At 47.3% G+C, this 26,596-nt stretch overlaps 2 protein-coding genes across 2 annotated transcripts in view; both read left to right on the top strand.

The window, feature by feature from the left end:
* Positions 1 to 448: 448 nt before the first annotated feature.
* Positions 449 to 16,066, top strand: SUMO3 (small ubiquitin like modifier 3). Its single transcript, XM_090272163.1, has 4 exons — positions 449 to 637; positions 8,929 to 9,057; positions 13,161 to 13,232; positions 14,674 to 16,066. The coding sequence occupies exons 1-4, from the start codon at positions 617 to 619 to the stop codon at positions 14,764 to 14,766; spliced, it is 315 nt and encodes a 104-aa protein (XP_090128289.1). The 5' UTR covers positions 449 to 616; the 3' UTR covers positions 14,767 to 16,066.
* Positions 16,067 to 17,940: 1,874 nt separating this feature from the next.
* The window catches only part of UBE2G2 (ubiquitin conjugating enzyme E2 G2), a 31,344-nt gene continuing 22,688 nt past the window's right edge, over positions 17,941 to 26,596 (top strand). Inside the window, exon 1 of the mRNA XM_090267828.1 lies at positions 17,941 to 18,066. Within this exon, the coding sequence (XP_090123954.1) occupies positions 18,024 to 18,066 (43 nt within the window). The 5' untranslated portion in view covers positions 17,941 to 18,023. The remainder of the gene's footprint in view (positions 18,067 to 26,596) is intronic.

The following is a 26,596-nucleotide window of genomic DNA, read 5'->3' as shown; positions in this document are numbered from 1 at the left end:
CTTTCCTCAATCTTTGGAGAAGTGCACTCTCCACGCGGGAAATGAGTGGGGGTGCCAGGGCTTGGCTGGCTGAGTTCAAGCAGGCAAGGGGCCAGCTCTGTGGACTAGGGCAGAGGCAGACAGACCCCAAGGTAATGCACCAGTCCTGCCGGAGGCTGCACCTGACCCAGCCTCTTGGCCTAGCTCTCTTTGTGTGCCACTCCCCTTCCCACACTCCGCCCCCGCTACCTCGGAGTCCGGAGCGACCCCGCCTTGGACGCCCTAAGCGCCCCTGAAGCCCCAGCCCTCACCACCCACACCCCTTAGTGCCCCGAGCGCCCCCGGGTGTTGGGGCGCTGGGATGGTGCGGGGCCCCAGCCCCGCCCCGTGACGCATTCCTAATCGCAGGGAACCTCAGCCCAACCGGGGACGCGCTCGACGCCCCGGGCGCGCGCTTCGTGCACGCGCGCCCCCACGTGACCTCGCGCCGGCCAACAGGCGCACCGGGATTTGGGGGCAAAGCGCGGTCCCGCGAGCAGTTGCGGCGGGAGAGCGGCGGGCCGAGAGCGTGACTTGCCCTCTACCGCGCTCCCTAATTCCTTGCTGCCGCTCTGCCACTCCACTACCGCTCGCAGCCATGTCCGAGGAGAAGCCCAAGGTAAGTGCTGGTGGGCACGGGTCGGTCCCTAGCTTGCCCCCCTCCTGCGCTATCCTTGTCCGTCCCCCGCTGCGCGTTGGCCACCTTCTGCGGCTCAGCACGGCCTCTCTGGCCAGGGCCACAGCGGCGTTGGTTGGGCCTCCCTGCTCCTGGGCCTCCCGCCCCTCCCCCCACAGCCGCGCAGCTTGGCTCCCCTCCCCCAGCCCTCCTGCCCCGCCCTCCGCCCAGGCTCCGCCCTGCCCTCCGCCCAGGCTCCGCCCTCACGACCCAGGCCACCCTCCGCTAAGGCTCCGCCCCTACGTCTCAGGCGGCCCCGCCCAGGCTCCACCCCTAACTGCTCGCTCCTCGACCCACAGCATCGTCCTTACTACGGTCCTGGTCCTGCTCGCAGACCAACTGCACACCCTCCTCCCACTCCGGTTAGGTTCCGCCCCTACCACAAGGGCGGGGCCCACGCGGAGCTCAGGGGTACTCTGGGGCGATCTCTAAGTCAGGACTCTCCACGCTCTGATCTGCCGCCACTACCGGGTATACTGTGTCCGGGAACCCCCTGTGCATCCGGGGTCCCTTCCACCGCTAACCACCCCCCCAACCCCCTCTGGGAAATCCCCTCCTCTCTCTCAGACCCCAGTTACGGGGACCTAGGACCCTGCCACTCCCTTTCACAGAGAAAGGCTCTCCCCGGAACCCGCCACTACCCTTCTCTGGGATGTCCCTCCCCAGGACCTTGTCTGTCGAAGAGACCCTTCCCGTACTATTCCCCTCACTCTGCGATCCGCCTGGCGCTGTGTGCTACCTAGCCTGTCTGGGCGCGCTGCCGACCTTTCCCATACAGCCTCTCCTCCCTCACCCTCCCGCGTGCGCCCACCATTTCCCCGCTAGGCCCTGCCGGTGTGTGCCCACCCTCCGCATTCGCTGTCCTCCGGTGTGCGCCCACTCTCCTCAATGCTGTCCGCCAGTGTGCTCCCATCTTCCCCATCGCTGTCCCCACCGGTCTCCATGGCGCCCTCTGGTGTGAGCTCCTCTAGGGCAGCGATGTTCTTTTCTTTCTTTTTAAAAAAGTATTGATTTTTAGAGGGAGACAGGAAGGGAGAAAGAGAGAAGAACGTTGATTTGTTTTTCCGCTTATTTGTGCATTTATTGGTAGATTCTTGTATGTGTCCTGGCTGATGATGGAACCCACAACCTTGGCTATGGGGAGGACAGTCTAACTGAGCTACCCCGCCAGCGCCTAGGGCAGCGATTTTCAACCTTTTTCATTTCATGGCACGCATACACTATTACTAAAATTCTGTGGCACATCAAAAAAAAATTTTTTTTTGCCTGACAAAAAAATAGGTATAATTGTGATTCATTTATACCGGATGGCTATTTTGTGTTGGCTGTTGTCATTTTTTTATTTGACAACCTAAGGGACAAGAGTTGGTTGCCCCTGACTAAATAGTCAGGTATTGTGTGCTTTAAAAATTCGTGCAGTACACCAGTTGAAACTCACTTCTCTAGGGTGTTGGCTGTCAGTCCTTGGGAAGGTCCGCAGTGGTTGTGTTAACTACTCATACTAAAAAACAGGTTTCCAAAGCTTTTGGTCTGCACTGTGAGGGTTTTTGTTGTTGTTGTTTTTCTTTTACCAAGGATAAGATCTGTTGAGTTGAATGCTTTGTGCACAGGCTTCCTCTGTTACCACCCTGGTAGTGGAGATTGCAGTCCTGGAAACAGTGGGTGTAGAAGCCAGCCCCCTCCCTACCACCCTGCTCTGAGTAAAGATCACACTCCAGGCAAACTTCCTCTCTGCATATTCAGCTGGAGCCGCCTTCACCTTCGCCTTTTATGCTGCTCCTCCCAGCCTGGTCATTTGGCCAAATATAAATGCCTTTCTTTGTTTTCTGGGTGGTTTCCTCTTAGTGAAGTTTACAGTGAAATACACACAATACTCATTTCTTCAGCGGGTTTAAACTTAACTTTCCCACGTGGTCAACTTCATGGACCTTTCAGTTGAATAAACGTGCTTGAACTGTGTACAAAATGACTAAATGGTTTGCAGTGCTTTTGGTGCTGCTGAGGAGCCCTCTCTGCTCCCGGTCTGGTGGGGGCGGGGGGCCAGGGGCTGAGGGGAGGCACACTCCCAGGCCATCATGCTGGCAGGAAGAAAACCTTGTGGCTCAGCTGGGAAAGCAGCTTCTCACTCCCCTGCATAGCTGAGGCAGGGAACTTGACTGCAGTGAATTGTGGTCATTGTTTTTAGGGTTTTTTCCTTTTACTCCTTGTTTATTAGGAATTCACCAGGGGTCTGGTACAGGCTATTATTCTTGGTGTCCCTCCTTTGGAGGAGAGAGGTACCTGGGGCCTTTCCTGGCTGCACTAGCACCCCAAGGGAGCTGGTGTCCTCATGGTACCTGGTGAGGTCCTCTGCCCAGTCCTGCTGCCTTTCTTTGCCTGGTCCGCAGCTGCTGCCTTGTGTTTCTGCCCCTGCATCTGTTTGCTAGAAGACATTCAAAATTTTTCATTATAAAAACAAATTTTTCCTTTGTACACATGCAAAAGAATTAAGTTGCACCCTTCTTAATGTTACGGAGCACAAAAGGGGGTTCTTTCATGTGGCGCCCTGGGGTATGGCCCAACAATTAGTGTTGAGAAAAACAGGTCTTTATTTACAATATTTCAGCCTTGGGGAGGCTGTGAGCACTCCTGCTCAGAGCCCTGTTTTCCCGGGGGACCCAGCACTTCCCTTGCTCCCCAAAAGGCTATAAGCTAGAACCAAACCCAATAATTCCCCATCCCTTATCTGTCAGCTCTCTCCTTCAGTATCTGGTGTACAATGTCATCGGCCTCCGTATTAATAGTACAGAAAAGCATGTGCTGTGTTACACTGGATCATGGTGAAGTCCAGGAAAAGCACAAGTCCTAAGGGAGTTTTCTCCATCAGTGTTCCCGGCAGCTCCCATCCACATGTGCCTGGTTGGGAGGTCTGCCCATGCCTCAGTGTTCTCCATGCTCTAGATTCAGAACTGCGTGGCACCTTCTTATACACCTGACCTCATGGTGGGCTGGTGGGGGCCCTCTGCAGTCTTTCAAACCACATGGCCCAGTGCCCCAAGTGGCTGCCGCTTTTCATTTAAATCCTAACCGCAGCCTGTGACGCAGTTGGTAGCGTCACCAGTCGGGTCTGTAAGAAACAAGGAAATAGTGACTCTCAAACCAGTAGAAGGATAGTCATCACCAGACAAAGGGAAAATGGGAGAAGGGGGTTGACAGCATTAGCATATTTACACATCACAAAAGGGGCATCCTGAAGTGAGAAAGATAGTCATCACCAGACAAAGGGAAAATGGGAGAAGGTAGTTGACAGTTGTAGCATATTTACAAATCACAATAGGGGCATTTAGATAATCGTGTTAGATTGTAACTCTGGAGTAACTGGTAATGGAGAAACACGGGAGAGGGGAGGGGGAGCTAATCTCATTAGGGAGAGGGAGCTAATTGCATTACTATAAAACCAGTTTTCTTTGTCTACTTGGCGCGCACATGCTCCTGGCTGAGGGTGCGCTCGACTCTGCAGACTCGTGAATAAACGCCTCGCTTTGCTGCTCAAGTCCTGTGTTCTGGTTTTGATTGTGAGCATTTCTCACAGGACCATCTTCAAGAATCTCGCGCATGCCTGTGAGCTCTCCACCATCACTCTATGGTCAAAGTTCCTTCCATCTCTCTGGCACCAGGCATTGGCCACAACTATCTGTATAAATAAGAAATTAGCTGCCAGCTGTAGATATGCAAAGTACCTTAAAAGTTGTATTATTTCCTTACCCCATCCCCAAAACCATGGCTGGGGGCACTTTGTGGACCCCACTCTGTAACTTTAACACCACACACAAAAGTTAACTCAAAATGGATCAAGTACCTGAATGTAAGAAGACCTAAACCAATAAAACTTAGGAGAAAACAGGATAAACGCTTCACAGCATTGAACGTAGCAATGATTTCTTGGATATGATGCCCTAGGCACAGACAACAAGATTCAAAATAGACAAACTGGACTTCATGCAAATTAAAAACATTTTGTGCATCAAATGATACCATCAATGGTAAAAAGGCAACCTAAAGAAGGGGGGGAGATATGTGCAAATAATTTGTATACTATGATAAAGGATTAATATTTGGAGTATATAGAGAATTTCTAAACTCAACAACTGAAAAACAACCCCATTCAAAAATGGGCAAAGGACTTCAGTTGACATTTCTCAAAAGAAGATATAGAAATGGTCAATAAGAGCCCTGGCCTGGTTCTTTAGTTGGTTAGAGCATCATCCTGATATGCCAAGGTTGTGGGTTCAGACCCTGGTCAGGGCGCATACAAGAATCAACCAATGAATACATAAATAAATGGAATAGCAAAGCAGTGTTTCGATCTCTCTCCCTCCCTCTCTCTAAAATCAATTATAAAAACCAAATGAACCACAAATGGTCAATAAGGACATGAAATGCTTAACATCACCAAGCATTGGGGAAATGCCCATCAAGACCTCTCCCTATGGGATGGTTACTATAAAAAAAAAAGAGAGAGAGAAAACAAGTGTTGATGAGGACATGGAGCGGTTGGAACTCTTGTGTGCCATTGATTGGAATGTACAATGGTGCAGCAGCTGGGAAAACAGTATGGAGCTTCCTCAAAAAATTAATATAGAACTACCATATGACCCAGCAATTCCACTTTTGGATATATACTCAAAATAATTGAAAGCAGGGTCTCAAGAGATATTTGTACACTCAGCATTATTCACAATAGCTAAAATGTGGATGCAACCAAAGTGTCCATCGATGGAGGAGTAGGCATACAAAATGTGGTCCGTCCATACAATGAATAGTATTCAGCCTTGAAGAGGAGAGAAATTCTCACATATACTATGATATGGATAAACCTGGAAGACATTATGCTAAATTAAACAAGCCAGCGACAAAAAGGCAAATCTGTGTGATTCTACTTCTATGAAGGACCTAGAGTTGTCAAATTCAGAGACAGAAAGTAGAAGGGTGGGTGCCAGGGCCTGGAGGGGGGTGGAGTTAGTGTTTATGGGGACAGAGTTTCAGTTTTACAGGAAGAAAAGAGTTCTGAAAATGGTGAAAATGGTAAATTTTACATTATGTGTTTTTTAACAATAGAAAATAGAAAGAAAAACATTTCTAACTGCAGTGTGGTACCCTGGAATGGGTCCTGGAACAGAAAAAGGACATTAATGGAAAAATTGGTGAAATAGGAAGAGGGCTTGGAGTTTTGTTGCTAGTGATGTGCCAGTGTTGGTTTCTTAGGGGTGATATCTGCTGTGGGTGTGAGATGCTAATATTTGGGAGATGGGGGAGAGATGTACAGGAGCTCTCTATCTCTGTTTTGCAACTTTTCTGTAAATATAAAATTATTCCAAAACAAAACCTTTATTGGAAACAAAAGCAAATGCATTTCTAATTTCTGGGGAAGAAGGGGTGTTCCTGGTGGGGACTGCCCCAGTTCATCCTGGCCTTGGGTCCCTGAGTACTCCCCACTTGCATCACTTAAGTTTGCCCACACTGGAATCCACATTGTAGAGAGCGGGGCATGTGTGGTGCCTGGCCAAGCTGCCAGTCAGGGCTTCAGTGGGGTAGGCAGCACCCCAGGAAGACCTCCTTCAGGCTCCTTACTTGGGTTTTGCCTCATAGGGCCACTCTGAGCTCCCTGGACAGAGCTGCGCCACCACTCAGTCTCAAGCCAGAGGCAGGTTTTCTAGCCCCCCAACCCCCCATCTGTTAGGACAGAGGGGAGCAAGGGCCCCAGCCCTCCCAGCAGAAAGGGAAGGAGAGCAGATATGACTCCTCCACAAAGCTGGCCAGTAGCCCTGGGCCAGAGCACCGGTGTGGAAGTCAGCTCTTGGGGTGCGCACGCTGACAAGGGGCCCATCAGGGACAAGAGCATGTGTGCCAGCCGGAGAAAGTACGGTCACTTTGAGTTCCATCAAATCTTTATTTTCAGATTGACTCAGGTCAGTTTCATCATTTTGTTCAAAGCTAACTCCTTTATTCCCAAACGGTGCCAGATACATGACATGGCACTGTGCCTGCAGGATCTCACTGGCACATTGCGCTGCAGGTGTGCCGCTCTCCTTCTTGGGAAATGCCTCTCAGACTGAGCTGTTGCTCCAGGACACAGAAGTGTGGCACCCGTGGTATGTGTGATTGCTCAGGTGCTGTGAGTGAGTCAGGAACTCCGTAAAGGTCAAGTACTCTTGAGTGTCCCCACAATCAGATGGAGCTGACTGAACTACACAAGGGAGGGCTGGTTCCCCTGCATGGGTGTCAGCAGGTGGAAGCTGCTGCACACACTGCTGCCCTCACCGAGTAGCCTGTGGCAGACATGGACTTTGTCTCAGTTTTTCCTAGTCGAGCAGGTTTTTTCTTTGAATCTGTGAACTCTGTAGATTTGCATTGCATTTCCTTACACATGGATGCTTAACAAGTAGAATTTAAAAATAAATTGTGTAAAAATAAAACCATCACACAAGTGACTCTGTGTTGCTGGAAAATTTTAAGAATTAGGTTGCTTTTAATGACTTAAAAGAACTCCAGCAATTACCTAAAGACTTGCCCTTTAAAAAACTCCAGCAATTAGCTATACAGTAGTCCCTCTCTATATCGTGGTTCACTTATTGCGGCCTCACTGTATCACGGGATTTTTAAAAATATATTTAATTATTGTGGATTTTTCGCTGTATCGCGGGATTTTTCGGTACTATATATGTATTTATATGCATAGTATTTATGATTTTAATGATTTTTGCCTAAAAATTTTCAAAAAAATATTAAAAATGTAATAAATGATTCTAACATTAAAAGAACATTAAATCGAAATAAAATACGGCACACTTTACAGTATGTATTTTTTTTGTGGATGAACACACATTACGCTGAAAACGAGATGTATGCTTGAGCTCGTTGGCCTACGTGAGATTGTACACGGCACACGATGGCTGATTGATGGAAGGCGACCAACCAGAGCACTGTCTTGTGTATCCTGGGCACTGATCGGCTCAGTAACCGTAGCATCAGTCTGCCTGCTATCCCGCACTGTGTGCGTACGCTCAGCATCTCGCCTTGTCCACCGCACTCCTACCTCTGATCACTGTGCGTAGTTTTGCTCTGCGGTGTTGTGTTTTGTGAAATTTTCCTTAAAGACTGAATTTATTGCAAGCCCTATAATGCCACCCAAACGTTCTGCATCTTCGAAGGATTCTGGCAGTGAACCCAAGCACCAGAGGAAGATGCTTACCATAAAAGAGAAGGTGGAACTTCTTGACATGTTGAGGGAAGGGAGAAGCTATGCGCCTGTTGGCCGCCATTACGGGATTAATGAGTCTGTGGTTCACTATATAAAGAAGGATGAGAAGAATATCAAGTCTACGACATCAGTGACTTTAAACAAAACAGCAAAGAGGGTGGTTACTTCCCGCAATAAGATCGTTGTGAAGATGGAGTCTGCATTAGGTGTGTGGATAAACGATTGCAGAGAAGAGAATATCTCGCTGGATACAAACACCATCCAGATGAAGGCCAAGCAACTGTATGATCGTTTAGCAGCAAAAAGGGGTGATAACGAAGGTGATGAGAATGAAGAAGAGGATGACGACGACGACGCTGAAGCAGGACCTTCGAGTGCTTCTCCAACTGGACCAACCCCATTCAGTGCCAGCAAGGGCTGGTTTGACAAATTACAGAAACGCTTTGGACTCAAGAGCATTTCTCTGCACGGAGAGGCTGCCTCTGCGGATAAAGCCAGAACCGAGGAGTACGTGAACAGCACGTTCAAAGACATCATTGAGGAAGGAGGCTATAAGCCTGAACAAGTTTTCAGCATGGATGAAACGGGCTTATTCTGGAAATGGACGCAGTCTCACACTTTCATTATGAAGGAAGAACCAAAAGCCCCTGGTTTCAGGCCCAAAAAGATAGGGTAACTTTAAACATGTGTGGGAATGCTGCGGGCTTTATGATAAAGCCAGGGCTTATTTATAAGTCCAAGAACCCAAGGGCCCTAAAAAACAAAAGTGTGTGGGAAGGGTTTATAAAGCCTTAAAATATATATAAATACTAAAATGTAAGGTTCCTACTTCGTGGATTTTCACCTATCACCGGAGGGGGGGGCGGCGGGGGGGGGAGGGCGGGACTAGAACATAATACCCATGATAAGTGAGGGAATACTGTATAGACTTGCCCTTTAAAGTATTGGTTATTTTGGGACATGGTGTTGATGCCCAGTGTTGTATCTTTTGCAGGAGGGAGTGAAGACAGAGAACGACCACATCAACCTGAAAGTGGCTGGACAGGATGGCTCTGTGGTCCAGTTCAAGATCAAGAGACACACCCCTCTGAGCAAGCTGATGAAGGCCTACTGTGAGCGGCAGGTGCGCTGTGGGTTGGGTTCGACTCTGCTATCACCATGTGTCCAGGCTGTTCAGGGCTCCACTGTCCTGGAAGTGTGTGTACATTGATATTTGTGATGTGTGTTTGCATGCACACATGCGTATTTGTGTGTGTGCATTGTACATGTGTGCAGAAATGTGCATGTTGTCTCTCTTCAGCCTTCTTAATCTGTAGGCCGCACCCATCAGCTCTTGTTTCAGGCAGCAGAACGAAATGCTACCTCTTTCCCTGGGTGCTGAATGTGGCGGCACATCTGTTGTCGGGATCAGTGCATATATACACATGGCTTTCTTCCCTGCTGGTTGCGGAATGGTGAATGTATACAGTTCCATTGCTCCTTCACGCAGTAGCTGGAACATGCTTTGGAGACACAGCTCTCATCACAGTTTATTATTTTATATTTTTATTGTTTATGCTATTACAGCTGTCCCATTTTTTTTTCCTCCTTTGGCCCCTTCCTTATCACAGTTCAGATTCCACAAAATGCTTGATTCTTTCCCTTTATTTACCAGTTTTCACAATAACGAGCTGACTCATTCGTGTTCTCCCACAGTGACCAGTTAAATTGAGCATTTAAAAAATATTCTATTTATTGACTTGAGAGAGAAAGAAAGGGGGATGTGGGGTTGGGGGCGAGAGAAGGAAACATCTGTCTGTTGTTCTACTTATGTACATACTCATTGGTTGATTCTTGTACGTGCCCTGACCAGGGATTAAACCCGCAACCTCGGCATATTGGGATGATGCTCTAATCAACTGAGCTACCTGGCCAGGGCTAAACTGAGCATTTGTAGTTGTGATTCTTTTTGTTAGTATCATGAACTTACAGCTCAGACGCATTTGTGCTTCGTCTCTGCATCTGTTTTTTTCTCACCACCCTCCACTGGATTCCCCTTTGGCCCTGGGGCCTATCCCGTCCACTCGAGTCCTCTCACTGGGTGGCTTTGCCTGCGTACTGCTGTGGCCTCTTCCCCAGGGAGTCTGTCCCTTTTAACAGGAGGGATCCTTCCTCTGGATGCTTTGGAAATACGGGTGCAAGTCCATTTCCATTCCTGGCTTTGGCCATTCTTGCCTTGCGGTTTTTGTTGTTGGAAAAGACACCGTAGAAAAGCTCCGCTTCCCTCTTTGCCCTCCCGCTTCTCAAACCCTGCTCCTCAGAGGCAGTGTTGTCACTCCTTTACTTTTCTTTCATGTTTTTTTGTAAACATACTTATGCTTCTACTTCTCCCTGTGTTTTGATTTTAGAGGTTATCGTCACCTGTGACAGGTGGGGATTCAGCCCTGACACTGCCACCACGTGCCCCTTCCCTCGTCCTTGCAGTCCTTCGCTCTGGGACCTACTGGATTCTGTCGTCACCTTGGGAGTGCTGCCCCTGGGGCCACACCACGGACACTGTTTACATGCCTCTCGTCCAACTTGTTTTTCCTGGTCTGGTGGTAGCTGTGTGCCCATTATTAATGCACCCCCCCACATCCTCCCGTGCTGCCCAGTCCCCTGTGTGGGCAGCACCGGCGGTCACCACCACCTCTTTGTGTCCTTTCTTTTCCCGTCGTCCCTCCTGGAGCCCCTCCGTCCTGCCCCCACCTGGACAGGTTGCTTTTGAGGCCAGCTGCATGGCTGTCATCCCAGAGCCACCTCAGATTCATTCTGGAAACTACTTTCACTCCCTCCTTTGTGTTTTCTGGATTAATCTCCTGTCCTTTTTGGTGGCACATGTCTCTTGTTCAGAAGGGGCACATAAGGTGCAGCATCTGAGGCACTGTAGTCAGAAACCTGCATGCCTATTTGCATGCAAATTTCTGGGTTGAAATTCATTTTCCTTTTTTTGGAATTACTGCATCATTTTCTTCTGACTTCCCATGTTGGTGTGAAAAGTTCAGTGGCATTCTGATTCTCTATCCTTCGTACGTAACTTGGTTTTTTCCTGAGCATTTTTGGGACCTCATTTCTGTGTTCTGGAGGTTCACTGTCACATTCTTTGAGGTGTGTAATTTTTTTTCAAAGATTTTATTTATTTATTTTTAGAGAGAGGGGAAGGGAGAGAGAAAGAGAGGGAGAGAAACATCAATGTATGGTTGCCTCTCACGCTCCCCTAGCTGGGGACCTGGCCTGCAACCAGGGTATGTGCCCTGACTGGGAATCAAACCTGTGACCCTTTGGTTCGCAGGCCAATGTTCAATCCATTGAGCCACACCAGCCAGGGCTGAGGTGTGTAATTTTTAATCATTCACTTCTCTGGGCTCTTCAGTCTAGAACCTTATTTTTAGTTGAGAAAATGTACTTTCTATTAGTTCTTTTACCGTTTGTGCCCTCTCTGGTTTCTGCTCCCTCTTTTTGGAATTCCTATACATCGTGCAAGTACTTATTCTAGAATGTTCACTGTGACCACTTCCCTGTTTTGCATTGGGTTTTGTCATCACTGTTGGTTTCCTTTGTGGGAGCTTTTCTCAACTTCATGTGGAGAACTTTATGTCATGATTTCCAGTTCCCAAAAGTTCTTGTTCTTTGAGGCTCCTTCCCTAGCAGCAACTTACTATTGTTTACTAACTTCCTGTGAATTCCGTCTGTGCGTGTGCACATGTATATGCATGCCTGTATGCACGTGTGAGTGCATGTACCTGCATGTGCACGTATGCATGTGTGCATGCTTGTGTGTGAAGTGTCCTCAGATCCCCCTACCCACACCTTACCTCCCATGTTTCTCCATCTTTGGTCTCTCACATATTTGAGCCTTTCCTTAAATGTCCTATATCACTTGGTTAACTCCTCATATTTAAGACTGAAGCACTAAAAATTGATGGGATACTGCACACACGTGGTGGTGGGGTGACCTGCCAGGATTGATGGTTTTGTGAGAGGCTTCCAGATGAGTCACTAAGTTTCCCAGAAGTTGACCCCCATGTCCCATGCCCCTACTCCTGTCTGGGCTCTGGGAGTTTAGTGGACTAGGGGAGGGGGTCAGAGGTGGCCTTAGGTGTGCCCGCTGTCCCTCACTGCATCACTTGAGCCTGGGGCTCCCTCTGCCTGTGGAAGGCACAGTGCCTGGCCTCTTGGGGTTGGTGGCTCTAACTTGGGGGTCTGATAGGAACTTTCAGGCACCATCCAAAATCTGCTGCCTGCTGCATCTCTGCCTCCCAGACCATCTGTGCCTGCTGCTTGCCTCTTGCGGCTGCACCTTGTTGCTCCCATCTCCATCCGGACCTTGGGGTCCAGTATGCAGGGCCTTGGAGCTTCCAGCTTCCAGCCTATTGGTGATGCCATTTTTCTGCTGGCTCATCCACCTCCTGTTCTTTGTCTTGCTGTTTTTCTTGTTTTGTTTTTTTATGTCTTTTCAGTAGGGTTTCAAGAGCAGCAGAGGTCCTGTGTCCCTGTTTAAGCAAAATTAGAGCTGCTTTTAAAAAGGCAATGTCTTTGCTCTGACTGGTGTGGCTCAGTTGGGCATCATTCTGCAAAGCAAAAGGTTGCTGGTTCAGTTCCTGGTTAGAACACATGCCTGGGTTGCGGGTACAGTCACCCTTTGGGGCGCCTGTGAGAGACAACCGGTCGATGTTTCTCTTCTTCTCTATCTTCCTCCATTCCCCTCTCTAAAAATTAAAAAGAAAAAAGGCAATGTCTTTGCACCCTGACCATGTCATCATTCCCTCAGGATGCAGAAAGTCTGCATGTGCTCCTTTTTGGAAGGAAAATGCCCCCCGCTTCTGTCTTTCTCAAGGCCGCAGCCATTGGGACTGCTTCTCGGTTTTATGCAGGCTTCTTGTCACGTCTCCTGTCACCTGACCTGTTTCTGAAAGTTTTTGAAAGGGGGAAAGTGGTGGTGTCAGCAATAGAAATCCTGCTTGGTTTTTAGAGGGAAGTGGAAGGGATGAGTGAGGGCAGGTGCTTGGGTTGCACGTCGCTAGAACAGTGGTTGCCGAAGGTCCTGGTACCACATGATATGGATTGTAGGCCCACCAGTAGGTTTATAATCCACTGGGTCATCGGTCTGCATATTCAGAATTCTAGTATTTTGGTGTAAAATATTTGATATTTCTTAATTAATGCGTTACCTGGAAATATTTAATGATATTTGCCTTTTCTTTCCAGGGCTTGTCAATGAGACAGATTAGATTCAGGTTTGATGGGCAGCCAATTAATGAAGCAGACACCCCGGCCCAGGTATGAAAGAAGTTCGACATCCTGAGGCTTTTTCCTACCTGCATTTGACCTGCTGTTTGAAATATTCTTGGTGGGGAGCTACCGATTGGTGCCTATATGGGATACCTTATGTTTTCTTAATTTTTAGATTATTTAACTTTCTGATTGGGCAGTTCAGTGTTTCAGATGAGAATGATGCCCTTCGTCGGTCATCCTCCTGCAGGATGGAGGTGCAGCGGGCAGACTAGGGGCTCAGCAGGGAGGGTCCAGGAGAGATGGACAGACGCACTCACACCCACTGGTGGTCTGGGACAGTCGTCAATTTGTAGCTAACTTACTGGCTGGCTTGCTTGTGCCCTGTAACCATTTGTGCATAAGGGGTACGGACGGAAAGGAATGAGTTTTTGTCACTCAGGAGTTAGTTGTTAAGCGGGGCCCCCTACACCCCTGCAACCATCTCAGCATTGGCCCAGCATGCCGCAGAGCGTGGCCCCACAGGGACGGAGGGGAGGCTGAGGCCAGTCTGTCGGCCTTGCTGTTCATCCTCTGGATCATCCAGAGGCCCCGACTCTGTTTGAGTCTTGTTAGTCTTTTCCTTTACAGAGGGAGAATCAGAGTGAGAATCATGTAAAGGGGCTACATATTTCTGCCCAGTGAGGGGCTCTCCTGCTGCTGAGATGGTGGTTGGCTCTGTGAAGATTTCTGGGAGGCTTGCTCTGAGGCGGGGGCCTGGAAGGCCCTCCACCTGCCTGTCACTTGGTTCCTGCTCAGGTAGTGTCTGCAGCAGGACAGGGCGCACCAGCCCAGACGTACTCTCTCCATTTCTGAGGACGTTTCTGGGAACCGTTACTGCCTCCAACCCTGTTTAGTCTCTGGTTTGGCAGAAGCTTTCTTTCGTTCGGAGAATGGACAAAGATCAAGGCACATGTCCATGCCCGAGGTGTCAGAAAGGGGAGCGGGCGGGGAGCGTTTGCCTATGGTTGGCCTGGTCTTGGAGGGACAGGGAGCAGTGGTACAGTCAGCAGCAGGTCCCTGACTGAGTGGGTTCTTCTCTTTTGACTTGGTTTGCTTTGGCACCATCCAGGACTTGGTGCCACTCACTGGATGTTCCTAATTGAAACATTTCAGTAATAATTTTAGATATGTGTTCATTTTTGAATGAGACTTAGTTTTTCCCTCTATCAATAGGTTAAAGTTAGTTTCAACTATTCTTTTGTGAGTTTTGTTAGGGGAATGTTGGGGAATAAGTAGCTTATTGGAAATCCTAAACAAAGCCCCTTCTCCCTGCATATGACCCGGGAGGGAGGGCCACAGAGAAAAGGTGGACGGGGTGGGTGCGCTGGTACGGGGGAGACAGTGCAGTGGGTGGTGTATTCAGTTGAACAGTTTCCGTTCTTGTGATGGTGAGAAAACTAACAGTTCTCCCCTCTCTCACTGTGCCCTGTGACGTCTGCCCTGCCAGCTGGAGATGGAGGACGAAGACACCATCGACGTGTTCCAGCAGCAGACAGGGGGCTCACGGGTGACTGGCTGCCTCTTGGGGTGTGGCCTCTAGAGGACTGGCCGCATGTTGTCACCATCCTTGCGTTTGCTGTTGAATAGTGAACACGTGACCATGCCAATCACAAAGGAGTCTGCAGGAACCAAGGACATCACCAAAATTCCTTTCCTCTCTGACATACTGCAGGTGCAACTCAAAACTGTCTGCAGGGACAAATCCTTACCCGAAACCGGGCCAGCCACAGTGTCATGTTTGTTTAGGAAAACGAGTTGCGAAGTTTTTGGGGTTTGTTTTTGCTTTTATTTTTGTCTTTCCCCCTCCTATGACATTTCCCTGAAGCGTGTGGTGTGAATGTCTTCTTAGTGTAGACGAGGACCTTATTCCAGGTATCGAATAAGCCCTCCTGCTTATTTTATCATGTAGAGCACTCACGTCACCAAAGTGGGGGTGCTTCTGTGGGACAAGTTTTGGGGCATTGTGGGGATGGAAGACAAACTTCCACTTACTCTTTCTTGTAGGTTTTTTAATGCTAAATATTGCAAGTGTAAGTTTTTGTGAGAGTATGGTCAAGTTGAAGGGAGAATAGTGGAATGCTTTTTAAAAGGTGAAAAGAGAAATAACTGAGTCCCTCAGTAGCATGGCCCCGGACGCTCTGTTCCTGTAGTGTCAGCTTGGGCAGGGGTGGGCCAAGGGCCTCCGGCAGTACGTGGGCAAAGCAGGCTGCGGCAAAAATTGGCTTTTTCCTTTTTTTTTAAATTTTCATTTACAGTTTACATGCAATATTATTTTGTAGTAGTTTTCAGGTGTCCTCTTTTGTTAATCCCAAGGAAAGTCAGTCCCATGTTTCTCACTTGGTAGTAGTACTGTGGCCTCAGTTCTTCCAGTATTTGGTTCTGATGAGTAATTTTGGTCTACATAAAAAAGTACGATTTAAGTATTGCTGACTTGGCAGTGACATTTTTGTGTAGAAGAGCTACTTCAGAGTGTGGTTACAAATGGGCCCTGTGCAAAGACAAATTCATGTTCTCACAGACTGTGCTCTGCTGCTTTCCAAGCATTAGCTGTGATTTCATTTCTGTGAAACATTTTGGAACCTGTACCTATTAAACTTTTAGTTCTCCTACTGCCCTTCTGTATGGGACCCCTGCTGCCTGATGGCCCTGCTCTGCCTCTTTCTGGCACCTGGACAGTACGACCTCGTCCATCTCTTGCTTGCCTGGAATCTTGCCTTTCCTTCGTGTTTGCTGTTGGGGTGTGGATGTGGTGTCTGCCGGCTCTGCTGTTTGTTCACAATTTGTACATTCTTTGTTGTCCTTTACTACTGTAAACAGTAAATATAGTTTGGTATTCTGTCTCTTGTATTAAATACTGCATTTGGAGGTTGCGGCCAACTGTCACAATTCATCATTTGTAATGACTGCTCAGTGAGGCCACTCATATTTTGACTTAAAGGCTAGTTGCTGAGAAGTAAGTATTCACCTGCTGCCACCCCGTTCCCCCAATCCCTGGCAGATCACCTGTGCTGGGCTGGCGTGTTCCCACTAAGGAGTCCACCCTCTCACGCTCCCCAGAGCTCTCCCATGGGGTAAGCTGAACTGGCATGGTGATGACACTTAACTCTCTTGGGTGTCCCGTGTAAAGAGAGGGTGGGTTTTGGAGGCAGCAGAGCTGGACATCAGTCCGGTGTCATCTCAAGTTGTTTGGTGCCTCACTGTCATACTAATTTTCCTGTATGGCTGACAACCTGCTTGCCTGCTTTGAAGCTGAGTGAACTGCTGCTAATTTGACAGAACATCCCCGTGGACTCTTCTGTGACAAAATCACAGATAAAAATGACTGAGCTGTTTTAGTCTCTCCAGTGAGGTGAGCACAAGCTGAAAGGTCAAGGGCAGCCAGGATATAGCACGTCCACTCTCGCACCTGATCATTTACACTAGCACATTATATAGGCTGATTCATTTGCTAGATGTACTGGAGAGTGGAAGTAGGGGGCAGGTACATCCACAGAGGAGCCCCTGCATTCCTCAAGTTAGGAGAGCGAGGCTAAGAGTTTGGGACATCAGAGCAATGCTGCTGAACTGCCACCCACAGCACTAACGGTGGAAGAAAGAACAGGGCATGTCCTAGGGGTTGTCTTTTCTCTTAGTTTATGCAAATTGTGCCTTTGCAATAATACCTCTTGGTATTAATATTTTAAAAATATTTACATAAAGTAACTCCCATGATCTTTGAGTTAATGCTTCAGGAGTAGATACGCCCTATTTACCCTCCTAGGGGAGCCCAGGTCCCAGCTAGTGCTTCCCCATTTCAGCACTGGAAGGCCCGCCTCCCAGGAAAACCTGGCAGGTGTCACCCCGCTGTGCTGGGCTACCTCACAGCCTGCAGAGCAAGATACTAACATTAAAGCTCTACCTTATACCGGGCTCAGCTGTGAGATAGCTTTTATATTTCAGAACTTTGTCAAGACATAAAAGACATTTCATTCTGAACTTGCTGGCCTCAGTGTGATTGCTTAGGGAGCCTTCACAAATCGCACATGTTACTCAGAGCCCGGGTCGTGCTGGTGAGCGAGCTGGCCATGGCTTGGGCCCCCTTGGGTTCCACAGGTTCCTTCTTCCCTGGGGCCGACTCTGAGCACCCTGAGTGCCAGTCACACTGGCAGAATAACCCCATCGCCATCGCCAACACCCTCCAGACCTAACCCCTGTTGGAAGGTAGTCGGAGAGTCAATGCCTTAGGAGACGGTCTCCTTGGCTGCAGTTGGGTCCGAAGTTAGTAACTGGCTCCTGGTGGCGGGGGTGACGTCGCGGCCACACGCGCAGGGCACCACCGAATGCAGCTTCTTCATTCTCCACCCCTCCTCCGGTGTCTAAAAAATACCCGACCTGAGTGACGTCTGCCCAGCTCGCCCGGCCACTGCCCCGTTCTCCAATGGACCGTCCTACGGCCACTATCACGGAACAAGCGGTTAGCCACTCACCCAACCCGGGAACCCGCTGCCCGGAATCTACAGAAATTGGGGCTGCTGGAAGCGGCTTTTAACTCCACAAAGGGGCCGAAGGGCCTAGCCACCCCGTACTAGGGACCAGAGCCGTTCCAACCCCATCCATGCCACACTCCCGTTCCCGCCCCTTCCACGCTCCGCCCAGTCCTACCAACTCCGCTCCCTTCGGTGCCCGCCTTGCCACTACGCATGCGCTTTCCGCAACCCGGATGAGCTTCTGCGCCCCGGTGGGGACCCGGAAGCAATAGTGTCCTCAGGCGGGAGGATACGAGCGCTTAAGTCCTACGGCAGAGCTGTTACCCAGAAGATGGCAGGGACGGCGCTCAAGCGGCTTATGGCCGAGTACAAACGTGAGTCCGAGGCCCAACCGCCGCGAGCCTCACGTCTGGGCGGCGCTCCCTGGTTCCTCCTCCCGGCACCCGGTTCCCCCTCTGGGCCATGTTGGTCCGCTGCTCCGTGAGGCCTGGGCGGAATGCGGGGCCCAGGAAAGCTGCCTGCGGACTCCTCACCCCGCGTGGCCTGCTCGTTTGTTCACGACTAGCAGCGAGTGAGCTGCAGTGGTCTCCGGTTGACCCGCTCCCCAGTGCCCGCTGCCGCCTCCGAATGTGTCGTCAGCTTGTACGGAGGACGCGTTAAAGGGCAGAAACGAACGTTACTGCTGCACTAGTTCAGAATTGTTTCCAGTTAAATTCAGTCATCGTTTGTTGTTTGTCTTCGTCTTTGGCCCTTTTAGTACTTGGAGAATTTCCTAATTCCAGCCTCGCCCACATGCTGTGAGAGGAGGGAAGGAAAGCCTAAATTGCCTACCGAGAAGTTAAAAAAGTGATTTTGGAGAAGAAGTGCATTGTGATGGGTCTGGGGTGAAAGGTCAACTTTTGGTTTTCTCTTTAATAAGGGAATGGAGGTTTTGAACAATGCCATCACCTGTTATTCTTCCTAGGTGGTGTTCAGTTAACCTTAGTGCTTTCTTAGCCAATAGAATTTTCTAATATGTGGGGAAAGCAAAGGAAGAAATGAGAACCTAGGAATGTTCCATATTCTACGTTTTCACTGCAGAGTACTCCCTTGGGAGAATTGCCTGTGACAAGTCGTGGGGTGCCATCATGTTGAATAGCTGGCCAGACAAGGTGGCAGCCCCCTTCTGGTTAAGGGCAGGGGGTGTGGAGCTTCTGCTTACTAACACTCTGGCCTTGGCCTTGGCCCTTAACCCCTGCATTTTCCTCTCCTGGGAAGACTAGTGCTTCGTAGGATACCTGATAGGTAGCTCTCGTTAATGTTAGCTGTTACTGTTACAATTAAATTGACGGACCTTTAGAAGAAAGTTGAAAATAAACTGACCTAGTGAAGTCACAAAAACAATTGGTAGATAGGCATGCAGCCCAGTTTCCTGAAGCATTATCAGTGGCACTGCTCGGGGAGAGTCGATGTTTGTCAGGAGCAAACCCCTGTCGCCAGTGCAGGGTCATTAAAGTAAACGCGCCAACAGTGCTCACTGCCCAGTGCCCTCCGCGGTGGGAACGTGTATTGGAGAGAGAAATGGGAAGGGATGGCGGGGAGAGATGTGTCACTCTGAGCAGAGGGTGGGGTGGGCGGAGGGGCTGGTGCCTCTGTCCTGTGGGAAACCTGGTGGCTGGGGTGGGGGTGGGGGGCGTCGATGCGTAGGAACACCTAGCCTTTCCTGTCATCCTGGTCTCTGTTTCTGTGTCTGTTTTAGTTTCTTTGCCCAGTTTCTAGACTGCAAGCAGGAATTACTTTCTCATTTCTACCGAGAAAGAAGTTCAGGCTGCTACGTCAATCCAGTCTTTGCCGTGTTGGACTTTACTTGGGAATAATAGTCTACAGAAATTTAGAGATGGTAGGACCATGGATATGATTCTGTTCAGGCCTCTGATTTTACAGGGAATTGAATTAACAGAGAAGCAAAATGATTTGCCTAAGTTCTTAAAAACGGAAAATAAAAGGAGAGCCAGGAAAAAAAAAAACAACTCAAGTGTTTTCAACTGTTATCTTTTCTTGAGGTTTTTGTCCTCATACATCATCTAGCTTTTCTTAGGGATGTCAGATAGACTTAGGTATGAGTTTCTCAGGGTGGCCAAAACAAAGTAGCACAAGCTGGGGGGCTTAATGCAACAGAAATTTATTCTTTCACAGTTTTGAAGGCCTGAAGTCCCAAATCAGGGTGTCGGAAGGGCCATACTCCCTTCGAAGGCTCTGGGGAAGAATCCCTTCTCGCCTCTTCCAGCTTCTGGAGGTTGCCGCAGTCCTCGGTGTTCCGTGGCCTTTGGTAGCGTAACTCCACTCTCTGCTTCGTTCTTCACGCGGATGGCTGCCTTTCCCTCCTATAAATTTACCAGTCATTGGTTTGGGCCCCACCTTTGTCCAGTACGACCTCATTTTACTGAATACATCCACAGGGCCCCCATTTCTAGATAAGGTCACTTTCACATATTCTGGGGGACATTTTTCTACCCAGCACAGTATCTAATAGGAACCCCAGAATCGCATGTGTAAAACTGAGCCCCCGTTCTTGCATCACTGTTGCATTCCAGCTCCTTCTCCAGTGTCGGCAGCCTCGTTCTTCCTGTTGTTTGGCCTCAAAAACTTGCGTCCATCCCGATGCCTCACTTCCCTTTATATCCACATGTAACTTGATACCCCACTTCAGACTTAATCTGGAGTCCCCTGCTGGACCAAGCCAGTTTGCAGGCCTGGATGACTTCAGTCCTGACAGGTCTTCTGCTTCTGCTCTTGCCTCACTTGGTTCTAGTTTTAAAACAGCAGAAGGTCAGGTCATGTCACTCTGCCTAGGACCCTTGGCTGTAGTAAAAACCAAGCATTTTGGTGCACACACGCAGGGTGTAAAGCATTCCTGGGGAACTCGCTGGATCAGCTTGACTGACAGTGTCTTGTTCCCATATACGTTGCATTGAATGTTCACTAATACCTGGGTGCTATGCAGTGAGTGCCTGTCTTTATCAACCTGATGGGTGTGTTTTAATTTGTATATCATAATTCTGAAGGAAGTTGAGCATCTTGTCATGTTTATAGGCCAGTTTTTTCTTTTGTGAAATGTCTTTTAGCAGATTTCATAGGCTGTTTGTCTTTGTTGTATTGATTTGTGGGAATTCTTTTTACATTTCTCATCCATTTATATATATCCAATCCTTTGTTGGTTATATGTGTTACAGTTATTTTATCCCTGTTTTATTTTGTCTTTTCAGCCTTTGTGGTGGTGTTTTTTACAGCCACAATTTTTTTTAAAAAGCAGTTCTGTTGAAGTATAATGACATACATTAAGCTGATTATGTTTGACGTATCCATTCTGTGGGTTCTTTAAAAAAATTATTCATTTATTTTTAGAGAGAGGGGAGCAGTGTGTGGTTACCTCTTGTGTGCCCCGCAACTGGAGACCTGGCCCACAACCCAAGCATGTGACCTGACTGGGAATTGAACGTCATAGGCTGGTGCTCAGTCCACTGAGCCACACCAGCCAGGGCATGTAATCATTATTTAGCTTCATACCACTGTGGTTGGAAAAGATGCCTGATAAGATTTGAATTCTGTTGTTTTGTGGCCTAACATATGATCTATCTTGGAAAATATTCCATATGCACGTAAGAAGAACGTGTTCTTTTGTTTTTAGATGGAATGTTATGTAAATGTCAGCTAAGTTCATGTGTTTAAGATGTTTCCTTATTGATTTTCTTTCTCGATGATGTATCCATTGATGTAAGTGGGGTATTGAAGTCCCCTGCTATTATTGTATCGCTCTCTATTTTTCCCTTTAGGTCTGTTGATATTTCTTTTATATACTTAGGTTTTCCTAAGTTGTATCTTGATTGGTTGAGCCCTTTATCATTATGTGATGCCCATCTTTGTCCCTTATTACAGCCCCCCTTTTTTTAGTCCTTTGTCTGATATAAGCAGAGCTTCTCCAGCTTTCTTTTGGTGTCTATTTGCATGGAACATCTTTTGTATCCCTGCACTTTCAGTCTGTGTGTGTCCTTACATTAAATTTTGTCTGTTATAGGCAGCATATAGACGGATTTGGATTTTCTTAATTTGTTTGGCCACTTTCTGTCTTTGGATTAGAAAATTTAGGCCATGCACATTTAAAGTAATTATTGATAACTACACGCTTATTGTCATTTTATAAATTTTTTTCTGGCTGTTTTTGTATTGTAGTTCTTCCTGTTCCTTCTTTTGTTCTCTTTCTTTGTGTTTTGATGACTTTCTTCAGTGGTATGCTTAGATTTCTTTCTCTTTACTTTATGTAGATTTCTAATAGGTTTTTGCTTTGTGGTTACCGTAAGGCTTATATATAACCACATATATTGATAGCATGTTTTATGTTGATAATTACGTTGTATCACATTTTGAATCTCAACATTAGTTCTCTTCCCACTCCCACATTTTCTGTTTTTGATGTCATATTTTACGTCTTTTTATCTTCTGTATCCTTTAACTAGTTATTCTAATCATAGTTATTTTTACTACTTTTGTTTTTAACCTGTATACTAGCTTTATAAGTGATTATTCCAATACCTTTATTATACATTTACTTTTCCAGTGAGAGTTTTTCTTTCATATGTGTTCTTGTTACTAATGCCTTTTCTTTTCAGTTTGAATAAGTTCTTTTCTTTTTTGTAATCTCTGATTTGGTGGTGATGAACTCCTTTAGCTTTTGCTTGTCTCAGTACTATCTCTCCTTCATTTATGAATGATAACTTTCCTGGGTAGCTTATTCTTGTTTTTTAATTCTTTTCTTTCAGTCTTTTGAATATATCATGCCACTTCCTTCTGGCCTGCAAAGTTTCTGCTGAAAAATCTGATGAGTCTTATGGTGGTTCCCTTTTATGCAAGCAGTTTTCTCTTACTGCTTTTAATAGTTGTCTTGATTTAACTTTTAACACCTTAATTATGATGTGGGTTTCTTTGGGTTTCTCTTATTTGGAACTCTGGGCTTCCTGGGTCTTTTTAGGATTAGGGAAGTTTTCAGCCTCTATTTCTTTGTTTTCTTTTTCTTTATTTTTATTGTTGACACTATTTCAGATGTCCCCATTTCCCCCATTTGCCCACCTCCACCCAGTCCCCGCCACCATTATTTCTTCAAATAAGATTTCTTTCCCTTTCTCTCTCCTTCTGGGAGCCCTATGATGCAAACATTAATCCACTTGATCTTGTCCCATAATTCCCTTAAACTTCCCTTTTTTATTCTTTTTTTGCTGCTCTTACTGGGTTTCACTCCTTGTCTTCAAGTTCGCTTATCTTTTTTTCTACTTCACCTAGTATGCTGTCTGTTGAACCTTCCCAGTGTATTTTTTAGTGCAATTGTGTTTTTTTGCTTTTTTGTTTTGTTTTTTTAGCTCTGTAACTTCTATTTGGTATATTCTAGGTTTCTCATCTCTTTGTTGAAGTTCTTACTTTGTTCATCCATTTTTCACTCCAGTTCAGCAAGCATCTTTATGACCATTACTTTGAACTCGTTATCAGGTAGATTACTTATCTCTTGTCAGTTAAGGCTTTTCTGAAGTTTTATCTTGTTCTTTCATTTGCAGTATATTTCTGTTTCTTCATTTTGCTTGACTCTGTGCTGGTTTCTGTACAGTAGGTGAAACAGCCACCTCCCCGACCTTGTAAAAGATGAACTTTGTCATTCAACCCTGCCACAGCTCTTGGTTGTCTCTCAGATGTTTGTGCTTGTGCAAGCCATAGTTGAGGGTGTGCCAAGACCTGTCAATGTCCCAAAGGGAAGATCTCATCTCCTGGATTCAGGTTGATTGTAAGCCAGACCCTCAGGCAGCAGCTTTTAGAAGTATGCAGATATATAAAGTCCTGTGGGACTGCAAGTATAATCCTTGCTGGCCACCAGAGCCAAGCAGTCTGGAGGTGTCCCTTGGCTGGAAGTCATAGAGATTTTGGCTCCAGACATGTACCATGTATCCGGGCTTCAGGAGAGTGTATAAGCCCTTTTCTGCGTGGTAATGGAGCTGGAACAAAGCAGAGCGAGAGTGACGAGCTGGCTTCCACGGTCTGTGCTCATTGAGAGCAGCTGTGTGGGCCACTAAATGTGTGCCAGACCTGAAGTCCGCCCCTCAGGCCGAAGCTCCAGGATAAGCAAAGGCCTCCTTCTCGGGCTGGGAGTGTGCCTCCGCCCACTGTCTGTGCAGTGCCCTGGTGCTGGTAGCCTGCCAAGGACCATCTCTTTGATTGCCACAGTCTTGTGGGACCAGAGAGTATAAGACCACCCGACTCCTGCCACCACAGCAAAGTGATCAAGGGGCAGCTCTTTGCAGCCACAATAGAACAGAGCACCGAGCATACATAAACCTCCCCTCCTAGAGACACTGGGCTCTGGGGCTCAGCAGAGGGTGAGTGTGATGCTAGCACCTGCCTTCTGAGGTCTCCGCAAAGCATTTCAGTTTAGTTAGAAGCCTGTCCCTCAATTAAAAGGGGGAGTTTTTTCATATGTGTTATATGTGTGTCTGGGGCAGTGAGTTCATCTTTCTACGTTACCTTCCTCTCATTTTTGGTTTTAATTTTGCATTTTCATAGTGACCAATGACATTGAATATCATTTGTGTGTTTAAATGCCATCCGTAATATGTTTCTGAAGACCTGTCTTGAGTTTTTTGCTCGTCTTTCAGTTTGTTTTATTGAAGTGTAAGAATTCTGTATAATGTAACCTCTCCTGAGGCCGGTGTCCTAATTCCCTTACATGGGCACCAGATTGCAGTGGAACCCACCTCAGTAACCTCAGTTCACCTGAATCACTTCTTTAGGGACCCTAGTTACACACTCTCCTCCACTTTGCCTTTTCATTTGTTATGTCCTGGAGTTCATTCTGTGCTAGTGAATAGAGGTGTTCATCGTTCCTTTTCACAGCGGTGGGTACTCTCTTGGTAGATGTAACATAATTTGACTGCTCCCCTATGGATAGTATTCGGGTTGTTTCCAGTTCTTTTGCTATTAAAAATAGTTATGCATGTATCTTTTCTTGTTTTTACCAATGTATTTGTGGGATAGATTCTGAGACATGGGATTGCTGGGTCAAAGATTAAACTTATATTTCATTTTTTTGTGGCAGCTATTTTTTAAGCCACTTTTAAAAAAATGCTTTTGACAACATTGTCAAGGAATCAGTGGCATTGTCTTTGCAAATTTCTCTGACATTGTTAAGATTTTGTTTCTCTGAAGTTTTTAATCTGTAAATATGAAATGATATGGTTGTGTGTTCTGTCCATTGGCGAATTGGGGTCTGTGGTCCCATACCGACCAGTAGATGCCGCTGTTGAATAAGAACGCTGGTGGGAAGGCTGCTGGATGGGGCTGGTTCTCCAGCTGCAGTTTAGACAACCCTTGGCCTCTCCCTAAAGGGAAGGTGGCACGGAGGGAAGTTCCAAGGGGGAACTCCACAAATGAAGAAGAAAGCCAGCTCTTTTTGGTGTAAGAGTCCATTAAAATGATTGGTGTAATTATTTCTCTATGTTGCTCTTAGACACCCTACTCCACTCCCATTAACATCGTCTGCCCCCGTTACTGGCTCCCTTAACCGCCCCCCCCCATTCCTCTTAGCAGTTTATAACCATCTGCCTTAATCTGTTGTTTATTTCTTTATTTTTTTGTTCTTAGAAAAAGGCGATTTGACCTTTGGACAGAAAAAGCAGATGAGATTCAGATGACTAGGTGTATAAAGCCTGGTGCGTTGGGTCCTGGGGTTACTTCTCCCATTCAACTACCATGAAGAGATACAGAGAGGGACTGAGACAACCAGGGTCTGTCTTGCCAAATCCAAGGGCCTCAGCCCCGCTGGTAATTGACCTCATTTGCACTTGGTTTTTCCCTCCTTGAAGTCCTTAATGCACTTGGCATTTGGGTCCAACACTCGTTTGTGTTACTTCACTGGCCTCCCCTGACATCTGCTGTCTCTCCCTCTTCCCCTTCTTGGTGCTAGCACACTCTCAGTAACAGACTGGGTTCTCTGCTGTCTCTTGACTTGTTTGTTTCCTGGGTCAGGGCTCTTCCATAGGTGTTACTGGTATTTTGAGTGAGATAATTTTTCCTTGTATAGGACTTGCTTGTGGCGGAACGTTAAGTATTCCTGGTCCCTTTCTACTAAATGGCAGTAGCATACCCCAGTCACTGTGCAGCATAGAAATGACCCCCCATAGAAACGCTACTCTGGAGATTCCCATTGGCCCAAGCTCTGTGCACCCCCCATGCAGTAACTCCCCACTTTCCGTCTCCAACGTCTGTGGTCCCTGGAGCCTCAGAGTCATTCTAGTCACCTGCTTTTCTGTTTACTGTTGTCTCAGCCTTTTCATGTTCAAGTGAGAACTTCCCCATTCCAGGCCGGTTATGGTGCCACTCAGTGGTCTGGACTCCTTTTGTTTGTCCTCAAGGAGCACATTAGGTTCGTCAGCAAGCCCTGTCACCTCTGCCTGTGGATGCAAGCCCAGCCTCTTCATTCCTGACTACTTTCACAGTTGTCACTTGGGACTGTTGCAGTAACAGCTTTTACAACTATTTACTAGCTTGAAATGTAACTGACAAAGAAAAGTACAAGAAAGACACGTTCAGCTCAGGGAGTTCTCAGAGACAGCATCAGCAGGTGGGGGAAGCAAGCAGGCTGCCAGCCCTCTGGAACCCCGTGGTGTGGCCCCCACCCCCAGGCAACTCCTCCTTAGAGGAGAATCTCCTCCTTGTTTAGCTTTGCTTTTCCACCAAAGCATGCATTCTTAATCTCTGTAGTTCAGTTTCGCCTGCTTATTGACATATGTAATCTATCTGTAAATGTAGTTAGTATTCTGTCATGTGTATATTCTACATTGTGTATGTATGTGTGTGTATATATATATATATATATATATACACACACAC

This window comes from Furipterus horrens, unplaced genomic scaffold, assembly GCF_987537825.1.
Source record: "Furipterus horrens unplaced genomic scaffold, mFurHor1.1.pri manual_scaffold_1, whole genome shotgun sequence".
In the NCBI taxonomy this organism is placed as follows: Eukaryota; Metazoa; Chordata; class Mammalia; order Chiroptera; family Furipteridae; genus Furipterus; species Furipterus horrens.
This window is presented reverse-complemented; position numbering and strand designations above follow the sequence as displayed.

What these genes read in the sequence shown, in the direction of transcription:
- SUMO3 (XM_090272163.1), top strand. Translation starts at nt 617, where the DNA reads ATGTCCGAGGAGAAGCCCAAG. An exon ending in AGGCCTACTGTGAGCGGCAG is followed by an intron (nt 9,058 to 13,160) that starts GTGCGCTGTGGG and finishes TTTTCTTTCCAG; the next exon opens with GGCTTGTCAATGAGACAGAT. An exon ending in AAGCAGACACCCCGGCCCAG is followed by an intron (nt 13,233 to 14,673) that starts GTATGAAAGAAG and finishes CTGCCCTGCCAG; the next exon opens with CTGGAGATGGAGGACGAAGA.